This window comes from Oncorhynchus keta, chromosome 31 (genome assembly GCF_023373465.1).
Source record: "Oncorhynchus keta strain PuntledgeMale-10-30-2019 chromosome 31, Oket_V2, whole genome shotgun sequence".
In the NCBI taxonomy this organism is placed as follows: Eukaryota; Metazoa; Chordata; class Actinopteri; order Salmoniformes; family Salmonidae; genus Oncorhynchus; species Oncorhynchus keta.
The window spans coordinates 3224974-3248570 of NC_068451.1; the positions used below are offsets into that span (position 1 = coordinate 3224974).

A 23597-nucleotide genomic window follows, 5' to 3' on the forward strand; every position below is an offset into this window, starting at 1 on the left:
ATCCTAATTAGTTGCATCATGCAGCCAGAGAATGTATTAACAAGCCAAACATGTGTATATAGCCCAACCTTTATCATAACTACAGTTACATAAATAACTCTAAGCATATAGGATTAGCTGTTTCTTTAACCGCTCCTAACAGAACAGCCTCATGTGCGCACTCCATCGTTTGGAGAAAATATCCTTTCTATTGTATTCCTCATACTATAAAATAATGCCATGGACTTCTAAGTGAATCTTGCCTGAAATGATCTACTGTAGCCTACCGCCATATAGCACAGCCAGATCAGTACCTAACATAAGGACTAATCGGTGTATGCTATTCTGTTTTGAAAGACATTTTATTAATCTTGTTTAGACCCGTATAACATAATGGCTTTATTGTGAAGGTGTAAGGTAAATTACATGGATTTATAAGACTTGTTAAATTGTAGAGGTTCCAAAGGTCTGCATCAGTGGCTTGTAAGCTGTGTGGAAGCCAGAAGATGTTAAATGTTTGTTAATTAACCTCTTCGATATAGGGGGCACTCTTAATTTTGGGATAAAAAAACATTCCTGTTTTAAACCAGATATTTTGTCACAAAGATGCACGACTATGCATATAATTGACAGCTTTGGCAAGAAAACATTCTGACGTTTCCAAATCTGCAAAGATATTATCTGAGTGCCACAGAACTGATGCTACAGGTGAAACCAAGATGAAATTTCAAACAGGAAATGCCCCAGATTCTGAATGAGCTTTGTTCCAATGTCTCCTTATATGGCTGTGAATGCGCAAGGAATGAGCCTACACTTTCTGTCGTTTCCCCAAGGTGTCTGCAGCATTGTGACTTATTTGTAGGCATATCATTGGAAGATTGACCATACTTGCTATGGGTGCCATTGCTATTTGCTTCATGACTGACATTTGGACCAGCGACTTCAGCACCATGAGCATGCTGAGTCTGACAGCACAGTGGATCGACGAGATTTCATACTGAGGAAAGCCGTATTGCATGCTCGGTTGTGCTGGTTCTCATCCCGCTGCTGCCATTTTCAATGGCATTTGAGAACTTGTTTGAAACATGAACACACTCCAAGCGCCATTTGTACAACTGACTCAAAATAAGCTAATCAACTGCGTCTGCAGCCAAAGTGATACCCTACCATGGCATTGAAATGCCTGCTCAACATAACCCCACAGTATGTCTGCAATAAACTTGGAAAAGTACTTGAGGCTGTGAACAAGCAATTCGGTGTCATTCTCTCTGAGCCTCTTTACTGTTGCCACCATGCTCAATGCTATGTACAAGTACCACTACTTCGACGCAGACAAAGGGTTTACGTGAATTGTTACATACACCGCTGGACAAGATAGAAACTGACACTGTGACCATGCGCACCGAGGAAGAGGGGCCACGGACAGACAGAGCTGAAACTTCACTGTTTCACATGTATGATGAAATCCTGGCTGAGAATGAAACGACTGAACAAATTACCAACGAAACAGCACACTCAGTGAAAGGAATGGCTTTTTGATTATGTTTTACCGGTAATGGGACGTGTAAATGCCAACAAAGTAACTTTTTGTGTAACATTTAACTACGCAAGTCAGTTAAGAACATATTCTTATTTAAGATGGCCGAACCCGGACAATGCTGGGCCAATTGTGCTCCGCCCTATGGGACTCCCAATCACGTCCGGATGTGATACTTGCTGGATTTGAACCAAGGACTGTAGTGACATGCAGTGCCTTAGACCGCTGTGTGTTACCTATTTAACTGTTCTACAATGCTTATAAGGATACAATTTCTTTTACATATTGGTGTTTTTGGGCACGTAAAATACTGGATATTGGTATAGACTAAAACATGTCGGGTACATCCCTAATGGAGGACACTGTTCTTGTGAATCTTCAGTGTTAGACATTTTTTGGTACCCTTCCCCGGATTTGTGCCTCGACACAATCCTGTCTCGGAGCTCTACGGACATTTCCTTCGACCTCATGGCTTGGTTTTTGCTCTGACGTGCACTGTCAACTGTGGGACATTATATAGAGAGGTGTGCCTTTCCAAATCATGCCAATCAATTGAATATTCCACAGGTTGACTCCAATTTGTAGGAACATCTCAAGGATGGTCAATGGAAACAGGATGCACCTGAGCTCAATTTCGAGTCTTATAGCATAGGGTCAGAATACCTATGTAAATAAGCTATTTAAAAAAAAAAAAAAAAAAAAAAACTTTTGCAAAAAAGTCAACCTTGTTTTCGCTTTTGAAAGGGTGTCAAGGGATCTGAGTACTTTCCGTGGGGGGTGTATACATATATCTGAGCACCCCTTCAAATTACTGGGTTTGGCTAGTTCACCCCACCCTTTGCTGACAGGTGTATAAAATCGAATGCACAGCCATGTAATCTCCATTTGCAGTAGACTGGCCTTACTGAAGAGCTCTGTGACTTGGCACCATCAACGTGGCACCATCATAGGATGACACCTTTCCAACAAGGATGTTACATTTCTGCCCTGCTACAGCTGCCCTGGTCAACTAAGTGCTGTTATTGTGAAGTGGAAATGTCTAGGTGCAACAACTGCTCAGCCACGAAGTGGTAGGGCTCACAGAACAGGACCGCCAAGTGCTGAAGCATGTAGTGCGTAAAAATTGTCGGTCCTCTGTTGCAACACTCATTATTGAGTTCCAAACTGCCTCGAAGTCTGCACAAGAACTGTTCGTGAGGGGTTTCCATGGCCGAGCAGCCGCACAAGCCTAAGATCACCACGAGCAATACCAAGCGTTGAATGGAGTGGGTGAAGCTCGCCAGCATTGGACTCCGGAGCAGTGGAAATGCGTTCTCTGGAGTGATGAATCGCGCTTCACCATTAAGCAGTTCGATGGACAAATCTGGGTTTGGAGGATGCCAGAAGAACAGCTGCCTGCCCGACTGCATAGTGCCAACTGTCAAGTTTGTTGGAGGAGTAATATGGTATAATGGTCTGGGGCTGTTTTACATGTTTCGGGCTAGGCCCCTTAGTTTCAGTGAAGGGAGTCCTTAACTCTACAGCATACTGACATTCTAGAAGATTCTGTGCTTCCAAGTTTGAGGAAGGCCCTTTCCTGTTTCAGCGTGACAATGCGCCTGTGGAAAAAGCCAGGTTGTCTAGTTCAGTGTGGAAGAACTTAACTGGCCTGCTCAGTGCACTGACTTCAACCCCATCAAATACCTTTTGGGGTGAATTGGAACATCAAGTGTGTGACTGGCCTAATTGCCCAACATCATCAGTGCCCGACCTCACTAATGCTCTTGTGGGTGAATATTAAGTGGATAGCCTTCCCAGAACAGTGGAGGCTGTTGTAGCAGCAAATAGGGGACCAACTCCTATATATGCCTGTGATTTTAGAATGAGATGTTTGTTGAGAATGTTTCCACATAATTATGGTCATGTAGTGTGTGTTTTTGATGCCTCCCCTATGTAGACCGGAAAGGCAACTCAGTTTATGGCATATAAAACCATAGATTGACTCTAAATAAGCCTGCATTTCCAGTTTTGTCAGGGACCCCCCTCCCTAATGGTTGTTGGACCATGAGTTTAATGGTGTCAGTGTTGAAGATGAATGTTTTAAACAGCCTGTGATTGTTCACACAAAATAAAAGTACTTTTGCTTCCCTGTCAGACTCTTGAAGGTCAAAAGGTGCAGCTCAAAGCTTGAAAATGAAAGGCCCTTGATTTGCCCTGAACTCTAGACCTGCTACATTCCAGAAATTGAAAAAGTACACCTGAATGGGGCTCAACACCCAACCTGCATCAGCCAACTCTAATGAAACAAGGCCACTAACTGTGATACTTTTTTTTTTTTTTTTTCAGGGATGGACAGGCCCTTTTTAACTATCTGGCGGAGAAACACAGCGTAAGTTTGGACCGCTTTGCTGACATTTCACTTCTAAACTGCATTTCTCATGACTCCTGTGTGAACCTGCTATTTAGGGAAGGGGGGCGGGAAGGCCCAAGCAGGGAGACATGTAATGACTTCCCAAAACTTTAACTATTTTTTTTTAGGGGCTTTACAGCTTGCAGAAAAATCTGTGGACATTTTACAGTCTGTGGTGAATTGTTAAGAATATACAGAACAGCTCGAGACACATTGGTCTACCCGCAGAAATGCTGGTTGTCTAGATTTGGCGTGACCCCCCCCCCCCTGGAATCCTCCCACCCTGGCATCCCTGCTGACCTGCACTCTGTCCTCAATGCACCTCTGCAGCGCGAAGGCCACTCGGCTGTGGGAAAGGGCGGTCTCCCTCCGCTTCGCTGTGGCTCGCAACCACTGCCTGTCAAAGCCACACTGCATCTGAGACTGGCCTCTGTTCCCAAACGGACGACAGCACGCTGTGATATGTCCTGAGTTAGCAGGAGTGTACCGTTCAGAGATATTCTACCCCCCATTAACATGTACCCGGCCTCCACCCACCTAATGGACATTTATCATTGTTACGGCGTAAAGATGGGGGCGAGTGTATCTGATTTCATTGGTCCTCAATTAGTGGCTCACACTAGATTCAGGATAAATGGAGTTGGCTCTGAGTTAGCCTGCCCCAGAGTAGGTTCGTTCTGAAGGATTTGTACTCATATAAATTTTTCTTGGCTAAAAGGTTAGCCACTTAACTCAAGTTGAACTCAGACTTGACCAAAGTTGACTCCTCATACCTTATCCGTAGTATAGGGCTCAGGTCGGTTGTTGAAGACTTTTCCCAAATAGCCACGGGTGACAGAAGTAAATAGGCCTACGTATGGTAATGTTGTGACAGTCCATATGGGATGTTGACATGGAGCTCCTTGTACACACAATTACACAGTGAAATTGCTCAAGTGCACGACAGCAGATAACTGTATCAAGAATGTTACCAGCAAACCTCTGGTTGACCGTGCACTCTGCACCATATTTTACTGTCTGAGCAGGGATTCAAACCAGCAACACTCCCACTTGTGTAAGTGGTCTAGGCAGCAGCTAATGGGGATCCATAATAAATACAGATATGAACTGCTCGGCTACATGCTATGCTGACCCCAATAATTAGTGATGGTAATCCAACAGAATGGGCTCTGAAATCGAACATGATTCTAGAATTGCCCTCCTTAGTTCAGCCACTCTGTTCCCAGTGGGGTGATCTGGCATATTGACTGGATATAACACCATGGCTCATCTTGGACTATACTCTTACATGAAACCTGTGAGAAAGCTGACAATATGGTCATCATAAACTATTGCTGGTGTCATGTGTCTATGCTCTGAATAGTTATTGGATGAAACCATTGATCAGCCCTCTTCTCTTCCAGTTCCGTCAGGAGTACCTGGACACTCTGTACAGATATGCCAAGTTCCAGTACGAGTGTGGAAACTACTCTGGGGCTGCCGAGTACCTCTACTTCTTCCGTGTCCTGGTAAGTCTAGTACCCCTTATTTCAGTGTACTCTTATGAAATATCAAACTGGTGACCTTGGATGCTAGATGTTCACAGCAAGTTAATAGATTTAGAGACTTTTTATTTTTTTGATATTACAGATTTGTACCCTTAACTTCATCCGTAGTTTTTGGAATAATAACTGGACCACTGACAAATGGACACTATTGGGCAGTGCTATATATTAGTAAGCTCTTTAAGGGCAAACAGACGATGATTGAAGCTTCATTAAGAAGTATTAGTTTCTCAGGAACGACTCCCATTTTGTGCATTAATCACTTGTTCGTGTGATTATTTTTTTCCCCGGCAGTGGACAGTGTCAAATGCCATAAATTTATGAGCAGTATACATCCACTTAACATTGCATTTTTGGAATTACACAATGTTTCCGTTGATGTACACTTTTTTGGCTCGACTCGTGTTATGAAAAATTGAATTTCCTACTTCACTGCTCGGTTGTTTGGCCAGGTTCTTTAATTTTTCAAAGGGCTAGCAGGTGGAAGAGAACACCCTCAGTTAATTGCATGTGAAAAGCTGCCTTTATTCCCTCATTCAATTCTCCACACGTCTTCAGTATTAGGATGAGTTGACGTTCAAGGACAAGGGTAGGATTTTTTTCTATTTTTAACTGTGCCAAGTGTTCAGCAGCAGACTTCATAATCTTTCTTTAGTCCTCTCGCTGGGCGGGCTGCAGTGGACGACTTATTGATTTGATAACTCTGATAGCCAGAACTCCTTGTCAGGCTTACGAGTTACGTAACGTGTTCTGGTGGGCTTTGAAAAAGTGTGTACATGCCTACATACAATAGGCACACTCAAAAATAATCAACTGACTGAGAGAACAGGTTTACTAAACAAAGAACTGGCCTACCAGTTAGGCTATACATTTACAAAGTCCACTCATTTAGGCGTATCTTGTTTGAATTAGGGATGTACATTTTTTTTGCCTATTAACTAACCCCGGTTAATGTGTTCCAAACAGTAAAATTGACGTGACCAACAGAAAATACGATGCTGTTTAAGTGACTCAACTCTCTTTTCACTCTAAATGCAAAGGTCACCTTTTCTAAATGCAAAGGTCACCTTTTCTAAATGCAAAGGTCGCCTTTTCTAAATGCAAAGGTCGCCTTTTCTAAATGCAAAGGTCGCCTTTTCTAAATGCAAAGGTCACCTTTTCTAAATGCAAAGGTCGCCTTTTCTAAATGCAAAGGTCGCCTTTTCTAAATGCAAAGGTCGCCTTTTCTAAATGCAAAGGTCGCCTTTTCTAAATGCAAAGGTCGCCTTTTCTAAATGCAAAGGTCTGAATTTTGCTTCAAGTGGCAACCAGCTGTCTGGGGAGCTGCTAGGTAATATTCCTCTCTAACTATACTTTATATGCGGTGCCAATTTAATTCCACTAAATTATGAAAATGAACCTATAGACCGAGCTTGACCGGTCAAATTTATTTTCGGTTAACATTGCTGGTTTTTAATGTTTTGCCGCTAATTCCATTGCGTTTCTCAACCTGTGTGGCTATACACAGTATTTCCTTTTTGTTGTTTTGGCTAACATACGAGAGTCCGTGGTGCATGGAGGAGGGATTAAATCATTTTCACCAGCAGTAAAATGCTTTGGAAATCAGATAATACCAAATAGGGTTGGGGCGGATAGTAATTACAGTTCACTGAAAGTACTGGCAGTATTCTTGTTACACATGCGTACATCTTATTTCCTCCAAACAAAGGGATCATTGCGCTGGTGTTTGTGGCTTCTCTCCCGCTGCCCTCAGAAATCAGTGAAAGATGAACTACACAGAGAATGGGAAAGGTGCAGTAGGACTGTGTGCACTGCTGTAAAGAGTTGGAAACCTCTTAGGCCAAGAGAGGTGGTAACCTGACTGAGAGGGGAGGCCAGAGGAGTGTTTTGTGTCACAATAGAGTGGTGTAACACTAGATAAGTCCTGGGAATGGACATCCTGTGACCTCAGTGGAAGGTGCCACCAGATCTTCAGTGCTGCCTTTGTTAGTCTCTCTCCAGTACCAGTGGCATCTAAGGGCTACTCATTGTCTGAATGCTCGGCTGACCTTTTGCGCTATCGTTGACTTTAACGAGTTAAGTCGCCTAATGTTCTTCAGAAAGCCTTGGCGTCAAACTTAATTTCCAAACAAAAAGAATCTTTTGGCCAATGAGGTTCATTTCTACTGTAGGAACCACCAGACCCAGTGTTGGTGCTTTTAGTCTGAGGTATGTTTTTATGGTCACACTGACCATGCACCATCACTACTATTACCTTGTGTTCCCCCTTTCAGAAGCCAATGTTGTTTTTTGTGAAGCTGTTTGCAAATTTGATGATCAAACTCGCCTACGTTTTTGGTGGTAGATTTCACCATCGTTACTCCAAAGCCAGGGTTTACCATTTCGTCTCTACTATCAGTGTCCTGTAATTCCTTCAACCAAACGAGCACAACCAGTAAGTTTTCCAAGTCTTATTCAATTGTTTTATTTTTTGGGGGGTTGCGTTTGTCATTTGAGATCTGGGGTATAGCAAAGACTTGTGCCAAAGCCAGTCTCGAAAAATGCAAAGAATAAAATCAACACTTTACAAGTTCATCAGAATGACAAATATTACAACCAACTTAGGTTTCCCATTGTAATTGACATTTGATACTCTCTCCCTCTGTCGTGAAGATGTCTGTGACTGGTCATGCACATTGGTGATGCTGGTGTCCTCTCCTGATAAACAGGCTTAGCAGAGACTGAGCTCTACTTTCTGTGAACCGCCTCTTAACCCAAAGCAGTTGGGCTCTTTTTTTTGTTGTTGATTGATTCTGTGATGCACTCACATTTAAGTATGCTAGCGAGAGACATTGAAGACCAGATGATGGCGGCTCTTGATTAAACATGAGCAACCCCCCCCCCCACCACCACCACATCAAAAGCATGCAATTGATGCGCTCCCTCTCCGCACAGTTCTTTATGGTTTTTAGCTCAGTCTAAATAAGTTATGTAGATTATTTTCCCATTTTGAATTTACTCCTCAAATCATTAGCCCCTCATTTTAAATTTCAGCCAGGGCAGTTACTGTTACCAGATAGCCGCTGCCTCCTCTTGACAATCCAAAGGCTCGTTTATTTAAAAATATCTTCTTTTTTTAACAAAAAATGCCTACATGTCTGTCTTTATACTTAATACCTGCTGCCCTATTGTTTTGGACCTCCTATTTTCTCAGACTGCCCCTGTAAGGTAGAGGTGAGGCTCCGTAAGTCATCAAACGTGGGAAAGCCAGTCAATTAAACGGAGGAAGCCAGGCTTGCAAAATCCAGGCCTCGGGTTCTGTTACAGTGTGGCGTAGCGCGAAAAGAGCAACTTATTCATAGCATCAGTGAATGTAGGTATTGGATGTTGCGAATAAAGATTGAGTGTCCCGACGGCTTTTCAGCACAGTAAATTTATTGTTGCTGGTCAGTAAGTGAAAATGTGCCTCTTTTCGCCAACAAATGGAAACTCTAGGTAACTGCTGGAAAAAACCCTGGTATTGAAACTATTGTTGCGTGGCCACCAGTGAATGTCAGGCAGTGTGTAGAAAGCTGCCATAATGACATGGAGATCGGCCAAACCTAGCAGGCAGGGACTTCCAAGGCAGAAAAAAACAAACAAACTTTTTTATATATATACTTTTTTTAGACCGATGAAACAACAACCTTTAAATTGGCACTGTGGTTGGCTTTTCTCCTAAATTATAATGCTTAATCTTTCTTATGAGGTCTCTTTTTTTAATAAAAAAAAAAAGTAATTTAAAGCAGTCCCAAGTTTTTGTTTTATGATCAAAGGACTCTACTGTTGTGAGTGGATGAATGGCCTTCTGCTCCTCTTTGTGTGTTTTACTCTGGAAGACTACCTTGCTGCTGACTTTCCCCACCTGTTTTTTCCTTACCAGTATTCTTTTCCACCGATCACCCTTTTTGTCGCAGTTCATTTTAAAAGTTACTGTGTAGCCTAATGGTCTTCATGTAGCCTAGCAGGTAACCTAGCGGTTAGAGCGATGGGCCGCTAACTGGAAGGTTGCTCGTTCGAATACCCGACCCGATGAGGTGAAAATCTGTTTGCCCTTGAGCAAGGCACCATAATTTGCTCCAGGGGCGCTGTACTGCTATGTCTGACCTTGTAAAACAACACTTAGGTGAAATTATCTGTTGTATGTAATATAAATATGTATTAATCCTTTATCTTGATTATGTTTTTCTCAATCACTAAGAGATCTCAGCTGGTTTCCTTCTCCATCCATGGATCATTCGTGTCTCACAGTCCACTCTGCTGTCTGAAAGAAGGGGGTGTGGTGGATTGCGTCTAGGTTACCTGTGGCCTTACAGCAGGCACCCGCCCTCACTCTTGTCACTGCGTTTGGTGTTTATCATAAGCTACTGTGGGCCGGCGGTTCCCATGAGCCATAGGGTGGAGGCCTAGCTTTGATTAAGCACAATTGGTCCAGGTTTTGCCGGTGTAGGCAGTCATTCTAAATAAGAATTTGTTCTTAACTGACTTGCCTAGTTAAAGGTAAAAACAAATAAACAGGAACTCGTGACTTTAAGGATGTCTATCCCTTCAACTGTTTCTTGTTAGCATCATTTCATATATCAATGCATTTAGCCTGTGATAATGGAAGAGTTGTATTAAGACTATAGATGGCATGATTCAACTCAAGGTTTTCCTTTTGTGTTAATGGTAGGAGGTTATCGCAATTATATTTTAACATGCTTGAGAAGCTGTAGAAGTTATTTAAACATTCCTCAAGACATGCAGTTTGTACAGCTAACTGAAATTAAGTGTCCTGGCAATGTACCAGGCATAGACTTTGGAAAAGCATTTTATCTGGTTAGGACTTTTTTTTTCTTCTTTCTAAAGCTTGATAGCCAATCGGGGACATTTCCTAAGGGCATTAACAGATTTGTCTTCGATGCCCTTTTCCATCAAATTAAGCATCCAAACGCTGTCATTTATCTAGACGGATTACCCTGGCTCGGCGTAAATTATGAACACCTCCCAGATGGTGTTGAGAAACCCAGGCTGTTGCTGGTCACAGTGCATCAAGGTTTCTGTGGCTGGAGCAGGACCTCTGTTGGTGAACTCCAAGTGAAAGACATTTTGGTAACTCTGCCTCTACTGCATGCTTCTATTTGTGGCCTTGTTGATCAGTTATCTATCAGATGTTGCGCAAACCACCACCAGAAGTAGTAGCACCATACACACTTCATTAATGTCCATTCAGAGAGGGGCTGAAGGCAAGAGGGGATTGACCGGAGGTCTGAGGAACAGCGGTGCAGTTTTCCCTCAAAGATGCTAGATGTGCCCTCCATTCCATCTACTCTCATTTTGCGTGTATATCTTCAATGTTCTCTCCAATTGCAACTGCTAATTTAAATATCCAATTGAGTTATTTTAAGGGAGTAATATCTGAACCCAGAGTTGTGAACTCAAGGTTTCTTCAACCATTGTCTTTTAGATAGAATCTGAACCATGTAATTGTGGTATGGAGATGTTACCGACAAGCTGACCTTTGACCTGCTGACTCTGCCCCAGAAACGTCACAACCACAGGGACCAAGGTGGTAGCTTGAACTAGGCAGAGCTAAATTTTAGATGACACATTCCTTTCTTGACTACAGAGTAGGGCCAAAGCTATGTCCATCTTTAGTGATGTGCGTGTTGTCTTCCCAAGGCCGTGTGCCACCCTGCGCATTTTTCAAGAGTTGCAGCATTAATTAAATAACAGTAACAATGTTTTAGCACATTGTATGGAGAAGCTCACATATGCTTCAAATGTGCTCCTAGTTAGGGTGGTAATCTGAAAGGATTGCGGAACATCTGCAATGCAGCGGTTGCCGTATCACAAAGTGCAGCAAATTAGGTTTTATAAAAAGCTAAACATTCATTTCTCTTTCTGTCAAGTCCCATTCCCTCAGGATGACATAATTTAATCAGTTTATCCAGTATAAATAAGAAAAGTAACTCCACCGAACAGTTTTGCTTGCCAAAGCCAAGCGGCGGTGGCAACAGCCACTACTTCACTGACTGTCCCTGAGCGTGCGTGTGTGCGAGCACACGGTTTGTACACTGAGGCATTTATCAGGATTAGATCTGCCAGTGCCTGGTCGTTTTGCAGGTGGGTTGAGTTCTGCTGCTGTGTGAGTTGATGCTTTGTTTATGTTCTAACAAGTATGACATGTCTTTTCCCAGGTCCCGGCCACAGACAGGAACGCCCTGAACTCCCTGTGGGGGAAGCTGGCTTCTGAGATCCTGATGCAGAACTGGGAGGCTGCGATGGAAGACCTCACCCGCCTGAGGGAGACTATCGATAACAATGTAAATGCCCCACTTCTCAGAATTTGACACTGCACTCTGGTTCCCTTACGTAGATTCAACTCCCTTATTGACCGCTTCGTGTTTCAGCAAAGCACTGTTGCGGCTTGATGCCCCACCCCCTTTCAGTCCTGACTCCAGAGGATCTGAAAATGGAGCAGTTATGTGGATCTATTTTCTTAAAATAATGTATTGGATGGATAGCTGGGAAGGATGCAGGGGTGCGGCCTCTGGCTTGAAAGGAAAACCTTTAAAAGGGAACTGAGACCTCACGTTCTTAAAGTACTCTGAACTTTTTAATTGTCTTCAAGTATACTGTATTGTCACCTCAATCAGAACTAGTAAATAATGACAACTCTCTCCTGTCCAGTCGGTGAGCTCCCCTCTCCAGTCTCTTCAGCAGAGGACCTGGCTGATCCACTGGTCCCTATTCGTCTTCTTTAACCACCCCAAAGGCAGAGACAACATCATTGAGCTCTTCCTGTATCAGCCACAGTAAGTATTTTCATCTCGGACACACTGGAGTTCTGTAAAACAATGTTGGCTCATTTAGACCTGATGACTAACCCTCCTTAACATATTGCTCTGTAGAAGCTGCCATCTCTATAGTCTGAGGTGCAGTGTCTTCACTGATCCACACTAAACCCTTGAGTGACCCAAGAGGTGATTGTTAAAATGTGGCCTGCTGGCATCTTTGGTGGGGACAATTGAAGGAAATTATCCCTAAAGAAGAGGCACAGTAGAGGGCTGAACCTTGGGCCCCAGGGTTTGCTCCTGGCCCAGGAGAGACAAAAAGTGGTTCAGCTGGCAGCCGCCTGGGTCAGGTCCTAACTGTGGAGAAAGTACACGTTTTTATTAGACTAACTTGATTTTGAAAAGGAAGCCATTTACTCTTAACTTTGGGAAGGGGGTTGCTTTAAAAACCTACTTGGGGTATTTTTTAAAAGTGGTTTCAGTCTGTTTGTTTTTGTGTGGTCTCTACTTTCGAAGCTGCAAGTTAGTCCATGTGTATTGCAGATCAGAAACTCAGAACTGCGTAAAATTTACACACAAACTATTATAATGCATCCCCCCATTCTGATTGCCGGTTTGTGTAGTTGAACCGATGATTGTAGTCAACTGAAGGTATGACATGCCACCACAACATAGCAGATATAAAGGTCTGGTTCTGAGTTTTACTCAGTTTTTAATGTTACGTAATTTTTTATTTCACCTTTTATTTAACCAGGTAGGCAAGTTGAGAACAAGTTCTAATTTACAATTACGACATGGCCAAGATAAAGCATAGCAGTTCGACACATACAACGACACAGAGTTACACATGGAGTAAAACAAACATACGGTCAATAATACAGTAGAAACAAGTCTATATACGATGTGAGCAAATGAGGTGAGATGAGGGAGGTAAAGGCAAAACAAGGCCATGGTGGCAAAGTAAATACAATATAGCAAGTAAAACACTGGAATGGTAGATTTGCAGTGGAAGAATGTGCAAAGTAGAAATAAAAATAATGGGTTGCAAAGGAGCTAAATAAATACAGTAGGGAAAGAGGTAGTTGTTTGGGCTATGTACAGGTGTAGTAATCTGTGAGCTGCTCTGACAGCTGGTGCTTAAAGCTAGTGAGGGAGATAAGTGTTTCCAGTTTAAGCGATTTTTGTAGTTCGTTCCAGTCATTGGCAGCAGAGAACTGGAAGGAGAGGCGGCCAAAGAAATAATTGGTTTTGGGGGTGACTAGGGAGATATACCTGCTGGAGCGTGTGCTACAGGTGGGAGATGCTATGGTGACCAGCGAGCTGAGATAAGGGGGAACTTTACCTAGCAGGGTCTTGTAGATGACATGGAGCCAGTGGGTTTGGCGACGAGTATGAAGCGAGGGCCAGCCGACGAGAGCGTACAGGTCGCAATGGTGGGTAGTATATGGGGCTTTGGTGACAAAACGGATGGCACTGTGATAGACTGCATCCAATTTGTTGAGTAGGGTATTGGAGGCTATTTTGTAAATGACATCGCCGAAGTCGAGGATTGGTAGGATGGTCAGTTTTACAAGGGTATGTTTGGCAGCATGAGTGAAGGATGCTTTGTTGCGAAAAAGGAAGCCAATTCTAGATTTAACTTTGGATTGGACATGTTTGATGTTGGTCTGGAAGGAGAGTTTAGTCTAACCAGACACCTAGGTATCCACGTGTTCTAAGTCAGAGCCGTCCAGAGTAGTGATGTTGGACAGGCGGGCAGGTGCAGGCAACGATCGGTTGAAGAGCATGCATTTAGTTTTACTTGTATTTAAGAGCAATTGGAGGCCACGGAAGGAGAGTTGTATGGCATTGAAGCTTGCCTGGAGGGTTGTTAAGTGTCCAAAGAAGGGCCAGAAGTATACAGAATGCATGTAGTGTGGTTTTCCACTTTAATTTTGAGTGTGACTCCAAATCCAGACCTCCATGGGTTGATACATTTGATTTCCATTGATCATTTTTGTGTGATTTTGTTGTCAGCACATTCAACTATGTAAAGAAAAAGGTATTTAGTAAGAATATATCATTCAGATCTAGGATGTGTTATTTTAGTGTTCCCTTTATTTTTTGAGCAGTGTGTGTATATATATATGTGTATATATATGTATATATATGTATGTATACATATGTATATGTATATATATATATATGTATATATGTATACACACACACACACACACACGTACATATAAAGTTGTAAATATATATATATATATATATATATATATATATATATATATATATATACAACTTTCTTCACATACCTTTTTATATATATACACTGCTCAAAAAATAAAGGGAACACTAAAATAACACATCCTAGATCTGAATATATATAACACACACACACACACGACGACAAAAGACGTCTGACTGCTATGCCATCTTGGTGACACATGAATGAAAGGCTGCCCAATAATTAGTCATGAAAAGCTCACACAAACATCTGTTTGGACAAACTTGAGGGAGTGTTTGCGTTGCAATTTCAGTCAAGAAACCACTTAATTCCACAGTGAGTCTTGGCCTCATTCCCTCACCCCTTGACCATTACTTCCTTTGGCCAAAGTTGGTGGCTAGGCCTTAGTTTAATGTTTGACCTCTGTTACCCACAGTCAGCAAAAGTTGCATCAGGCCTTCCTAGTTTGTTATTGAAAACCTCTACTGAGTTCAAGGGCACTCATGGTGAGAATGTTGTCATGAGGTGATCTATAATGAAATCTTGCCCTCTACCCCTCATCTCCACCCTCCTATCCCATCTCTCTCCTCATTATTCACGCTCACTCACACGCACTGGGTTGAAATCGTTTTGATTTTTAAATTCTTGGTTCAATTCTTTTGAAGCGTCCTCTGCAACCAGTACAGCGTTGTTGTTGCCTTAAACTCCAAAATGATTAAGTGGGGTATGGTGAATGCTACATTTTTCCCCCCTCAGTTAGTCCCAGATATGACTGCATGACTTGTGCAGCTTTGAAGACCTGCCAACATGCATGCATTTCACGTACCAACTACGCAATTCTCTGTCAATGTACGAGATCCAAGTTAAAAGTATGCAAAAATGAGTAGGGCTTAATCATTTTAAAATGATTTAAATGAAATATATATATATATATATATATATTAAAATCAAGACCCTACTCATTTCTGCGTACATAACTTGGATCTCGTACATGGACAGAGAATTGCATAGTTGGTACGTGAAATGCATATATCTAGAAAATATATCATTTTAAACATCCCTGTTCTCGAGCTGCAACACAGACATGTACCGAGTTTGTCAACAGACATGTAGATTAATAGTCAACGTAGCTACCCCGTGTCTGCCCCTCCTGTTTTGATGCAAAATTTTTCGACTGTCAGCTGTGGGTAAACTCATCCCTTTTCGACACGGTGTGTTGTGGAAAGGTAAACCCTAATTGTTTCAAGCTAACGTTAGCGAACATAAGATGGACATTCAGTGGGCTCTAAAGTGCCAGCAGTTCACTCGCATTTCCCAGTGAAATAAATTAAATGCAAATACGAAACTATAACTGGTCGCATTTGCCAGTGATACTTTTAATTCTGCGTCTCGTTAGTTCTATTTTCCACGTAACATTACGAGGATCACACAACCTGATGCACTGTAATTAGTATCTACAGTGGAGCAAAAAAGTATTTAGTCAGCCACCAATTGCTCAAGTTCTCCCACTTAAAGATGAGAGGCCTGTAATTTTCATCATAGGTACACTTCAACTATGTCAGAGAAAATTAGAGAAAAAATCAAGAAAATCACATTGTAGGATTTATGAATTTATTTTCAAATTATGGTGGAAAATAAGTATTTGGTCACCTACAAACAAGCAAGGTTTCTGGCTCTCACAGACCTGTAACTTCTTCTTTAAGAGGCTCCTCTGTCCTCCACTCGTTACCTGTATTAATGGCACCTGTTTGTACTTGTTATCAGTATAAAAGACACCTGTCCACAACCTCAGTCACATTCCAAACTCCACTATGGCCAAGACCAAAGAGCTGTCAAAGGACACCATAAACCAAATTGTAAACCTGCACCAGGCTTGGGAAGACTGAATCTGCAATAGGTAAGCAGCTTTGTTTGAAGAAATCAACTGTGGGAGCAATTATTAGGAAATGGAAGACATGGAAGACATACAAGACCACTAATCTCCCTCGATCTGGGGCTCCACGCAAGATCTCACCCCATGGGGTCAAAATGATCACAAGAACGGTGAGCAAAAATCCCAGAACTACACGGGGGACCTAGTGAATGACCTGCAGAGAGCTGGGACCAAAGCCTACCATCAGTAACACACTATGCCGCCAGGGACCCAAATCCTGCAGTGCCAGACGTGTCCCCCTGCATAAACCAGTACATGTCCAGGCCCGTCTGAAGTTTGCTAGAGAGCATTTGGATGATCCAGAAGAAGTTTTGGAGAATGTCATATGGTCAGGTGAAACCAAAATATTACTTTTGGTAAAACTCAACTCGTCGTGTTTGGAGGACAAAGAATGCTGAGTTGCATCCGAAGAACACCATACCTACTGTGAAGCATGGGGGTGGAAACATCATGCTTTGGGGCTGTTTTTCTGCAAAGGGACCAGAACGACTGATCCGTGTTAAAGGAAAGAATGAATGGGGTCATGTATCGTGAGATTGAGTGACAACCTCCTTCCATCAGCAAGGGCATTGAAGATGAAACGTGGCTGGGTCTTTCATCATGACAATGATCCCAAACACACCGCCCGGGCAACGAAGGAGTGGCTTCGTAAGAAGCATTTCAAGGTCCTGGAGTGACCTAGCTAGTCTCCAGATCTCAACCCTATAGAAAATCTTTGGAGGGAGTTGAAAGTCCGTGTTGCCCAGCAACAGCCCCAAAACATCACTGCTCTAGAGGAGATCTGCATGGAGGAATGTGCCAAAATACCAGCAACCGTGTGTTTTATTTTTTTCCACCTTTATTTAACCAGGTAGGCTAGTTGAGAACAAGTTCTCATTTACAACTGCGACCTGGCCAAGATAAAGCATAGCAGTGTGAACAGACAACAACAGAGTTACACATGGAGTAAACAATTAACAAGTCAATAACACAGTAGAAAAAAAGGGGAGTCTATATACATTGTGTGCAAAAGGCATGAGGTAGGCGAATAATTCCAATTTTGCAGTATGGGGATGAGGTAGGTAAAAATGGGTGGGCTATTTACCAATAGACTATGTACAGCTGCAGCGATCGGTTAGCTGCTCAGATAGCAGATGTTTGAAGTTGGTGAGGGAGATAAAAGTCTCCAACTTCAGCGATTTTTGCAATTCGTTCCAGTCACAGGCAGCAGAGAACTGGAACGAAAGGCGGCCAAATGAGGTGTTTGCTTTAGGGATGATCAGTGAGATACACCTGCTGGAGCGCGTGCTACGGATGGGTGTTGCCATCGTGACCAGTGAACTGAGGTAAGGCGGCGCTTTACCTAGCATGGACTTGTAGATGACCTGGAGCCAGTGGGTCTGGCGACGAGAGCAAACAAGTCGCAGTGGTGGGTGGTATAAGGTGCTTAGGTGTGAAAACGTTTGACTTCTGTCATTGCCAACAAAGGGTATATAACAAAGTATTGAAACTTTTGTTATTGACCAAATACTTATTTTTCACCATAATTTGCAAATAAAATCATAAAAAAATCCTATGTGATTTTTCTGGATATTTTCTTCTCAATTTGCCTGTCATAGTTGAAGTGAACCTGAAATTACAGGCCTCATCTTTTTAAGTGGGAGAACTTGCACAATTTGGTGGCTGACTAAATACTTTTTTGCCCCACTATGTCACAAAAGGCATTACAAAAGTATTATCAAAAATAACTATCTCTGCATTAAATGGAGTCGGGGGTTTAGAAGACTGCGCGATGAAGAATGAATGAGTGTCCTGTATTAGCTATATAGGAAATGCTTCTAAAATCCCTCAGCACTAGATTGTTGTACAATTAACTCATGTTGAACACTCCATTTGAAAAAGGAATGGGGTTGTATGTGTGTTTTTTGTACGGAAGTGTGTTGGGAAAGGACTTGTAACACTGTCTGCAGAGTAAGAATGTTGTCTAGGGTTCTAATTGGCTTCTAACAAGGCCCCCTCTCGTGCTCAGCCCTTAGCAACTTGACCTGTGGCTGAAAAACAAGGCCCTGAAGGATAGGGTTTTAGCTACTGGGCAGATCCCCTGCTCGGTGATCTGTGTCTACTGCGGAGGCCAGGGTTTCCTTTCCTCCCCTCAGCTTATACAGGGGGTAATGGAAAGGAGTGCTTAAACCCATGTCATGCAGAGAATGCGCTATTACAATGCACATGTCTGTTTGGTTGATAAGGTCAGAAGTCCTAAATGCCATGGGCCTAATTGCTTAGTTAATTGTGTATCAAAAATAGACCTTTATGCCCTTCAACCTATGCATATACCAAAAGTTGATCAACTTCGTATAGCCTTCACCTCCGTAAAAATCAACTCACTTTTTTTGTTGCCATGTAGTTCCTCCAGTCCTTAAGACTCCTGATTATTTGTTCTTGTCATAACCTTTTTTTTGTCATTTCAGGTACCTCAACGCCATTCAGACCATGTGCCCACACATCCTGCGTTACCTGACCACTGCTGTCATCACAAACAAAGACGTTCGCAAGCGGCGTCAGGTCCTGAAAGATCTGGTCAAGGTCATACAGCAGGTAAAAACAATCTGAACACATTCCTTACCCCAATTTCTCAAACATTTCTTACAAATGTTCTATCACAGTAACATGTTAGCCAACCTCAGTCAGTGTAGGATTGGCCATTTTGACACACGATGTCACCAACTATTAGGGAAAGGTTGTACAACTGAATGCATTCAACTGAAAAGTCTTCTGCATTTAACCCAACACCATTAAAGGCCAGAATCCACACATCTATGAGCAGTGTAACGCCTTGGCTGATAAACATGCTTCTCTTAGAGTATATTCTATCAGATATCTGGTCCTGGCTAGAGGTCTTGAACCCATTACATTTGATAAATGGCAGCAGACGGTCTGATTGTAGAGTACCGATTTCTTCCCAAACCCAACATCGGTAGCTTCTTCAGAGATCAATGGCTCTGAAAGCTAAATAAGCGCCGTCTCGGTGTGCTCTGTGTAATCATTAAAACATGTGCTCTATGCTTGTTCTGTCTTTTTGGTCTTCTTGGGTCTCTCCCCCCCTAGCATTGGTTTGAAATTGTTTAGGGGACTTTTTGAATCTGCTTTTATTCACTGCCTTGTAAATTCTACTGTTTGGTTCTCCACATTTGACTTTTGTTTTTAGTAATGGGTTGGAGGCATGCTGCCCTGCCTGTCGAACCTGTGCTATGTCCACTGCGGAACAATAAAGAGAGCACACACCGGCATGTGCAAATTGTTAGAAATCTTCTTTTCCATTTCCAGGAGTCCTACACCTACAAAGATCCCATCACAGAGTTTGTGGAGTGCCTGTATGTGAACTTTGACTTTGACAGCGCTCAGAAGAAACTGAGGGAGTGTGAGTCGGTAAGTCCCAGCTGCCCCCCCCAGCACGCACCCACTCATCAATGTGCAATAGATTTTGAGGAATTTATCCTTTTCAGAATGGTTGTTCTGTGTCCCGCTCTCTATATATTCCTTGATTTACAGAGAGATTTGGATTGGCCAACCAGTCCTTCCAACGTTCCCTTGTAGCTAGCACAGACGTAAACGACAGACGTGAACATGCAAGATTGGCCAACCTCATGCTTTCTCACAGCGTTGGGCTTTTTTTAAATGTATTTTTATACATGGGCTTATACATATTGTCCGATGGTAGAATTGTATTAGGTCACTTGGGTGATTTATTTTACCTTTAAGAATAGTTAAGAACACATTCTTATTTACAATGACTGCCTAGGAACAGTGGGTTAACTGCCTGTTCAGGGGCAGAACGACAGATTTGTACCTTGTCAGCTCGGGTTTTGAACTTGCAACCTTCTGGTTCCTAGTCCAACGCTCTACCCACTAGGCTACCCTGCCGCCCCGTGATACAGAAGTCCTCTGGGAAACCCTATGACTCATTGGTCTGGACAGATTTTTATGATGGCGTGTAATTGTCCATCAGCCTGGTAGTTAACAGTAAAAGCTTTATAAGCAAAGGTCTATGCAGAGGCGTTCAGACACTCAAGAGATGTGTCATAGACAGCCATTGGGATAATTTATTTCCGTTTTGGTGTGTAATGGCTTGATGTGTACTACCATTGAAGTGACTAGTGCATCAGCTAAAAATAAAGGCTGCGCTTTGCTTCCAGCAACGCCTTTGTCCATCTAGGCCTGGTCCTCAGTGCCAAAAATTTGGTAATAATGAGCCAGCTATTTGTCAGGTGTTGGCTCGCGGTGGACTGTGAAGAGGACATTTTTCAAAATGTACAAAAACGACTCTGGGCAACGCCAACCACCATTTTGTGATGGGTCAAATTGAATGGTGGGAGGGTTACCGGTGGTTGTTGCCGTGGCTGCTTCCTGCAGAACTCTTCACTCGTGCAGACTGTAGTAGGTGGTGAACTTAGTTCATCTCTGCATACCAATCTGAACTAATGACCTATCTCTGGTTTATGTTCAGTTTCCATAGTGATTGTTAGCGTTCTTTTATGCTAGCTAGTTATTTGCCACTAGGTATAGATGGCTAACAAATCCAGTTAATTTCTAAGTTACGTGCTGACCAGACCGCTCGTTCATGTGCCGCTACGCACATTTTGATAAAAAGGGTAAACTGAGTTTGTTTCTAGTAATCTCTCCTCAATGCTTCTTCTTTGGACTTTATATGGCGGTTGGCAATCAACTTTGAATAACGTATGTGTAACTTTATTTTGCGCGGCTCCCGATGCGAGTGGTGTGGTCAGCGTGTTAGTTGGCTTTCACATGGGTGGGCCTGGGAGGGCATAGGCCACCAAATTGGGAGCCAAGCCAATCAGAATTAGTTTATCCCCACAAGGGCTTTATTACAGACCGAAACAATCCTCAGTTTCATCAGCTGTCTGGGTGTCTGTTCTCAGACATTCCCGCAGGTGAAGAAACTACAAGTGGATGTCCTGGGCTTGTGTGGTTACACGTGGTCTGCGGTTGTGAGGCTGGTTGGACGTACTGCCAAATTCTATAAGATGACGTTGGAGGGGGTTTATAGTACAGAAATTAACATTACATCTTCTGGTAACGGCTTTGGGGGACATTCCTGCAATCACCATGCCAAGTGCACACTCCCTCAACTTGAGACATCTGTGGTGTTGTGACAAAACTGCACATCTTAGTGGCCTTTTATTGTCCCCAGGACAAAGTGCACCTGTGTAATGATCATGCTGTTTAATCATCTTCTTGATATGCCATATCTGTCAGTTGGATGGATTATCTTGGCAAAAGAGAAATGTTCACTGACAGTGACGTAAACAAATTTGTGCTCATAATTTGAGAAGCCTTTTGTGTGTATGGAACATTTCTGGAATCCTTTTATTCCAGTTTATGAAACAAGACAGACATTTTACAGGAAGGCTGTTTCGTTTGTGCGGACCAGCCAGAGACTTGATTTGAATTGAAGCCCCTCATTAAGAGTATATTAGTACTACAAAATAATGTGAGGTACAAGGTAAGACCCTTCGGCAAGAGGAATTACTTCTCTAGTACATGTGGATGGCAAGAGAAATGATCTACTTAATCTGTTCCCACCATGGCTGATTTTTAAGCCCTTCGGCTCAATGTTTCACCTTTTATTTGAAATACGTTGTGGCGCACCAGCAGAAGGATGGATCCTTGCAGCAACAGAAGGCTTCTGTTGTGAAAGCAATTTTAGAAAGGTTGCAGTTTGTAGACAAAGCTGTATGCATGGGAATGAAAGTGTCTCCTTTTGTAGCAAAACTCAAATAAGTGTTCATGCTAACACTTTAAGATATTACATTTAGGCATAATTGTTCATAGCATGAGGAGACTGAGTTAGACAACTGTGGCCAAACAAGGAAAAAGTATCCAAGGTAATGTTGGGATTTGTTTTATTTTAATCAGACGCTAGCTGCCCATTTGGGGAATTTCTGGGAGTAGTATTTCCAGCGTATCACTCAGTTCAGAATCTTCGAGTGTAGGTCGAAGACTAAACCACTCTGATTGAAATGCTGTGGAATAACACAATGAACTAGTAATACACCATTGGTATTAAGATTTCCTAGGTGTGAGTGTTGATAATGTCCCTGTGAACATATTTACAACTTGTGGTTTGTTTCATCCACTCCTAACATAGGTCAGAAGTTCATAATTGTGTGAATTTGTCAATCATTTGAGGTAAATTATGTGGTGCTTTGATTTAATATTCCCAGGAGATTGCTCATTTACTGAAGAGGGGCTGGACATGTTCTGGAGACTGAGCAGGTGTGCTAATTGGTGCAGTGCTCTGTGTGGATTTCAGAGAATATAATCTCCCAGCCTCATTCTGTGCATACAAGGGTATAATTGAGATTTCCCAAATGATTTGTTAATTTGGACCTGCAGATAAATCAAAGGCTAAACTTTGGGTTATTCTGCCCCCTCTGCTTCTTGATGATAAACACTCAATGGAAAAACATCTGGCCTGATCAAATGGCTCTTTCACAGAAGTAAATTGTCTAGCCTTTACTGAAGGTCCCATTTCATCTTATCTATTTTTAAGCTAATATAAAGAGCCTCTAGCTCCCCCAGTCTGATTCTTAACGAATGAGGAACCCATACCTAAACTAACTTGTATAGATATATTTTTTTATTTGATAGTTTTTCTCTGACAAATTTGCTCTGACAGAGTATCCAAAGCACTGCCTCAAAATAATATAATAATAATAATATATGCCATTTAGCTGACGCTTTTATCCAAAGCGACTTACAGTCATGTGTGCATACATTCTACGTATGGGTGGTCCCGGGAATCGAACCCACTACCCTGGCGTTACAAGCGCCATGCTCTACCAACTGAGCCACAGAAGGACCACTGATATCTTTCCATCTTTCCTGTGCAAATGCCTCGGTGGGTGGGGGCGGCAGCAATCGCTAGATGACGTACAACCAACAATATTGGAACTGTATCCCATTTCAGCGAAGACTTTACACATGCCCTCAATCACCAAGCTCGTTGAACACTCGCACACTTTTAAAGAGCCCTCTAGGTTGTTCTCGACTTCCCTGCTTGGGGTCTTGTTTAGAGACTTCATGTGGTTGGCGCAGATGCTGCTCCCTGTTACTCCTCAGGTTGGAGACCAGTTCTCCTTAAGGTGCTTCAGCAGCATTGCCTTACCTTGTCAGCAGCAAGTCCTGTCAGTCTTCTCAGAGCAGGTCGAG

At 42.6% G+C, this 23597-nt stretch overlaps 1 protein-coding gene across 1 annotated transcript in view; it reads left to right on the forward strand.

Moving 5' to 3' along the window:
• Window positions 1-23597, forward strand: part of LOC118364219 (eukaryotic translation initiation factor 3 subunit E) — a 40876-nt gene that overhangs the window by 7705 nt on the left and 9574 nt on the right. The window contains exons 4-9 of the mRNA XM_035745554.2: window positions 3842-3884; window positions 5309-5413; window positions 11647-11772; window positions 12140-12264; window positions 18836-18962; window positions 19692-19793. Coding sequence (XP_035601447.1) covers window positions 3842-3884; window positions 5309-5413; window positions 11647-11772; window positions 12140-12264; window positions 18836-18962; window positions 19692-19793 — 628 coding nt within the window. The remainder of the gene's footprint in view (window positions 1-3841; window positions 3885-5308; window positions 5414-11646; window positions 11773-12139; window positions 12265-18835; window positions 18963-19691; window positions 19794-23597) is intronic.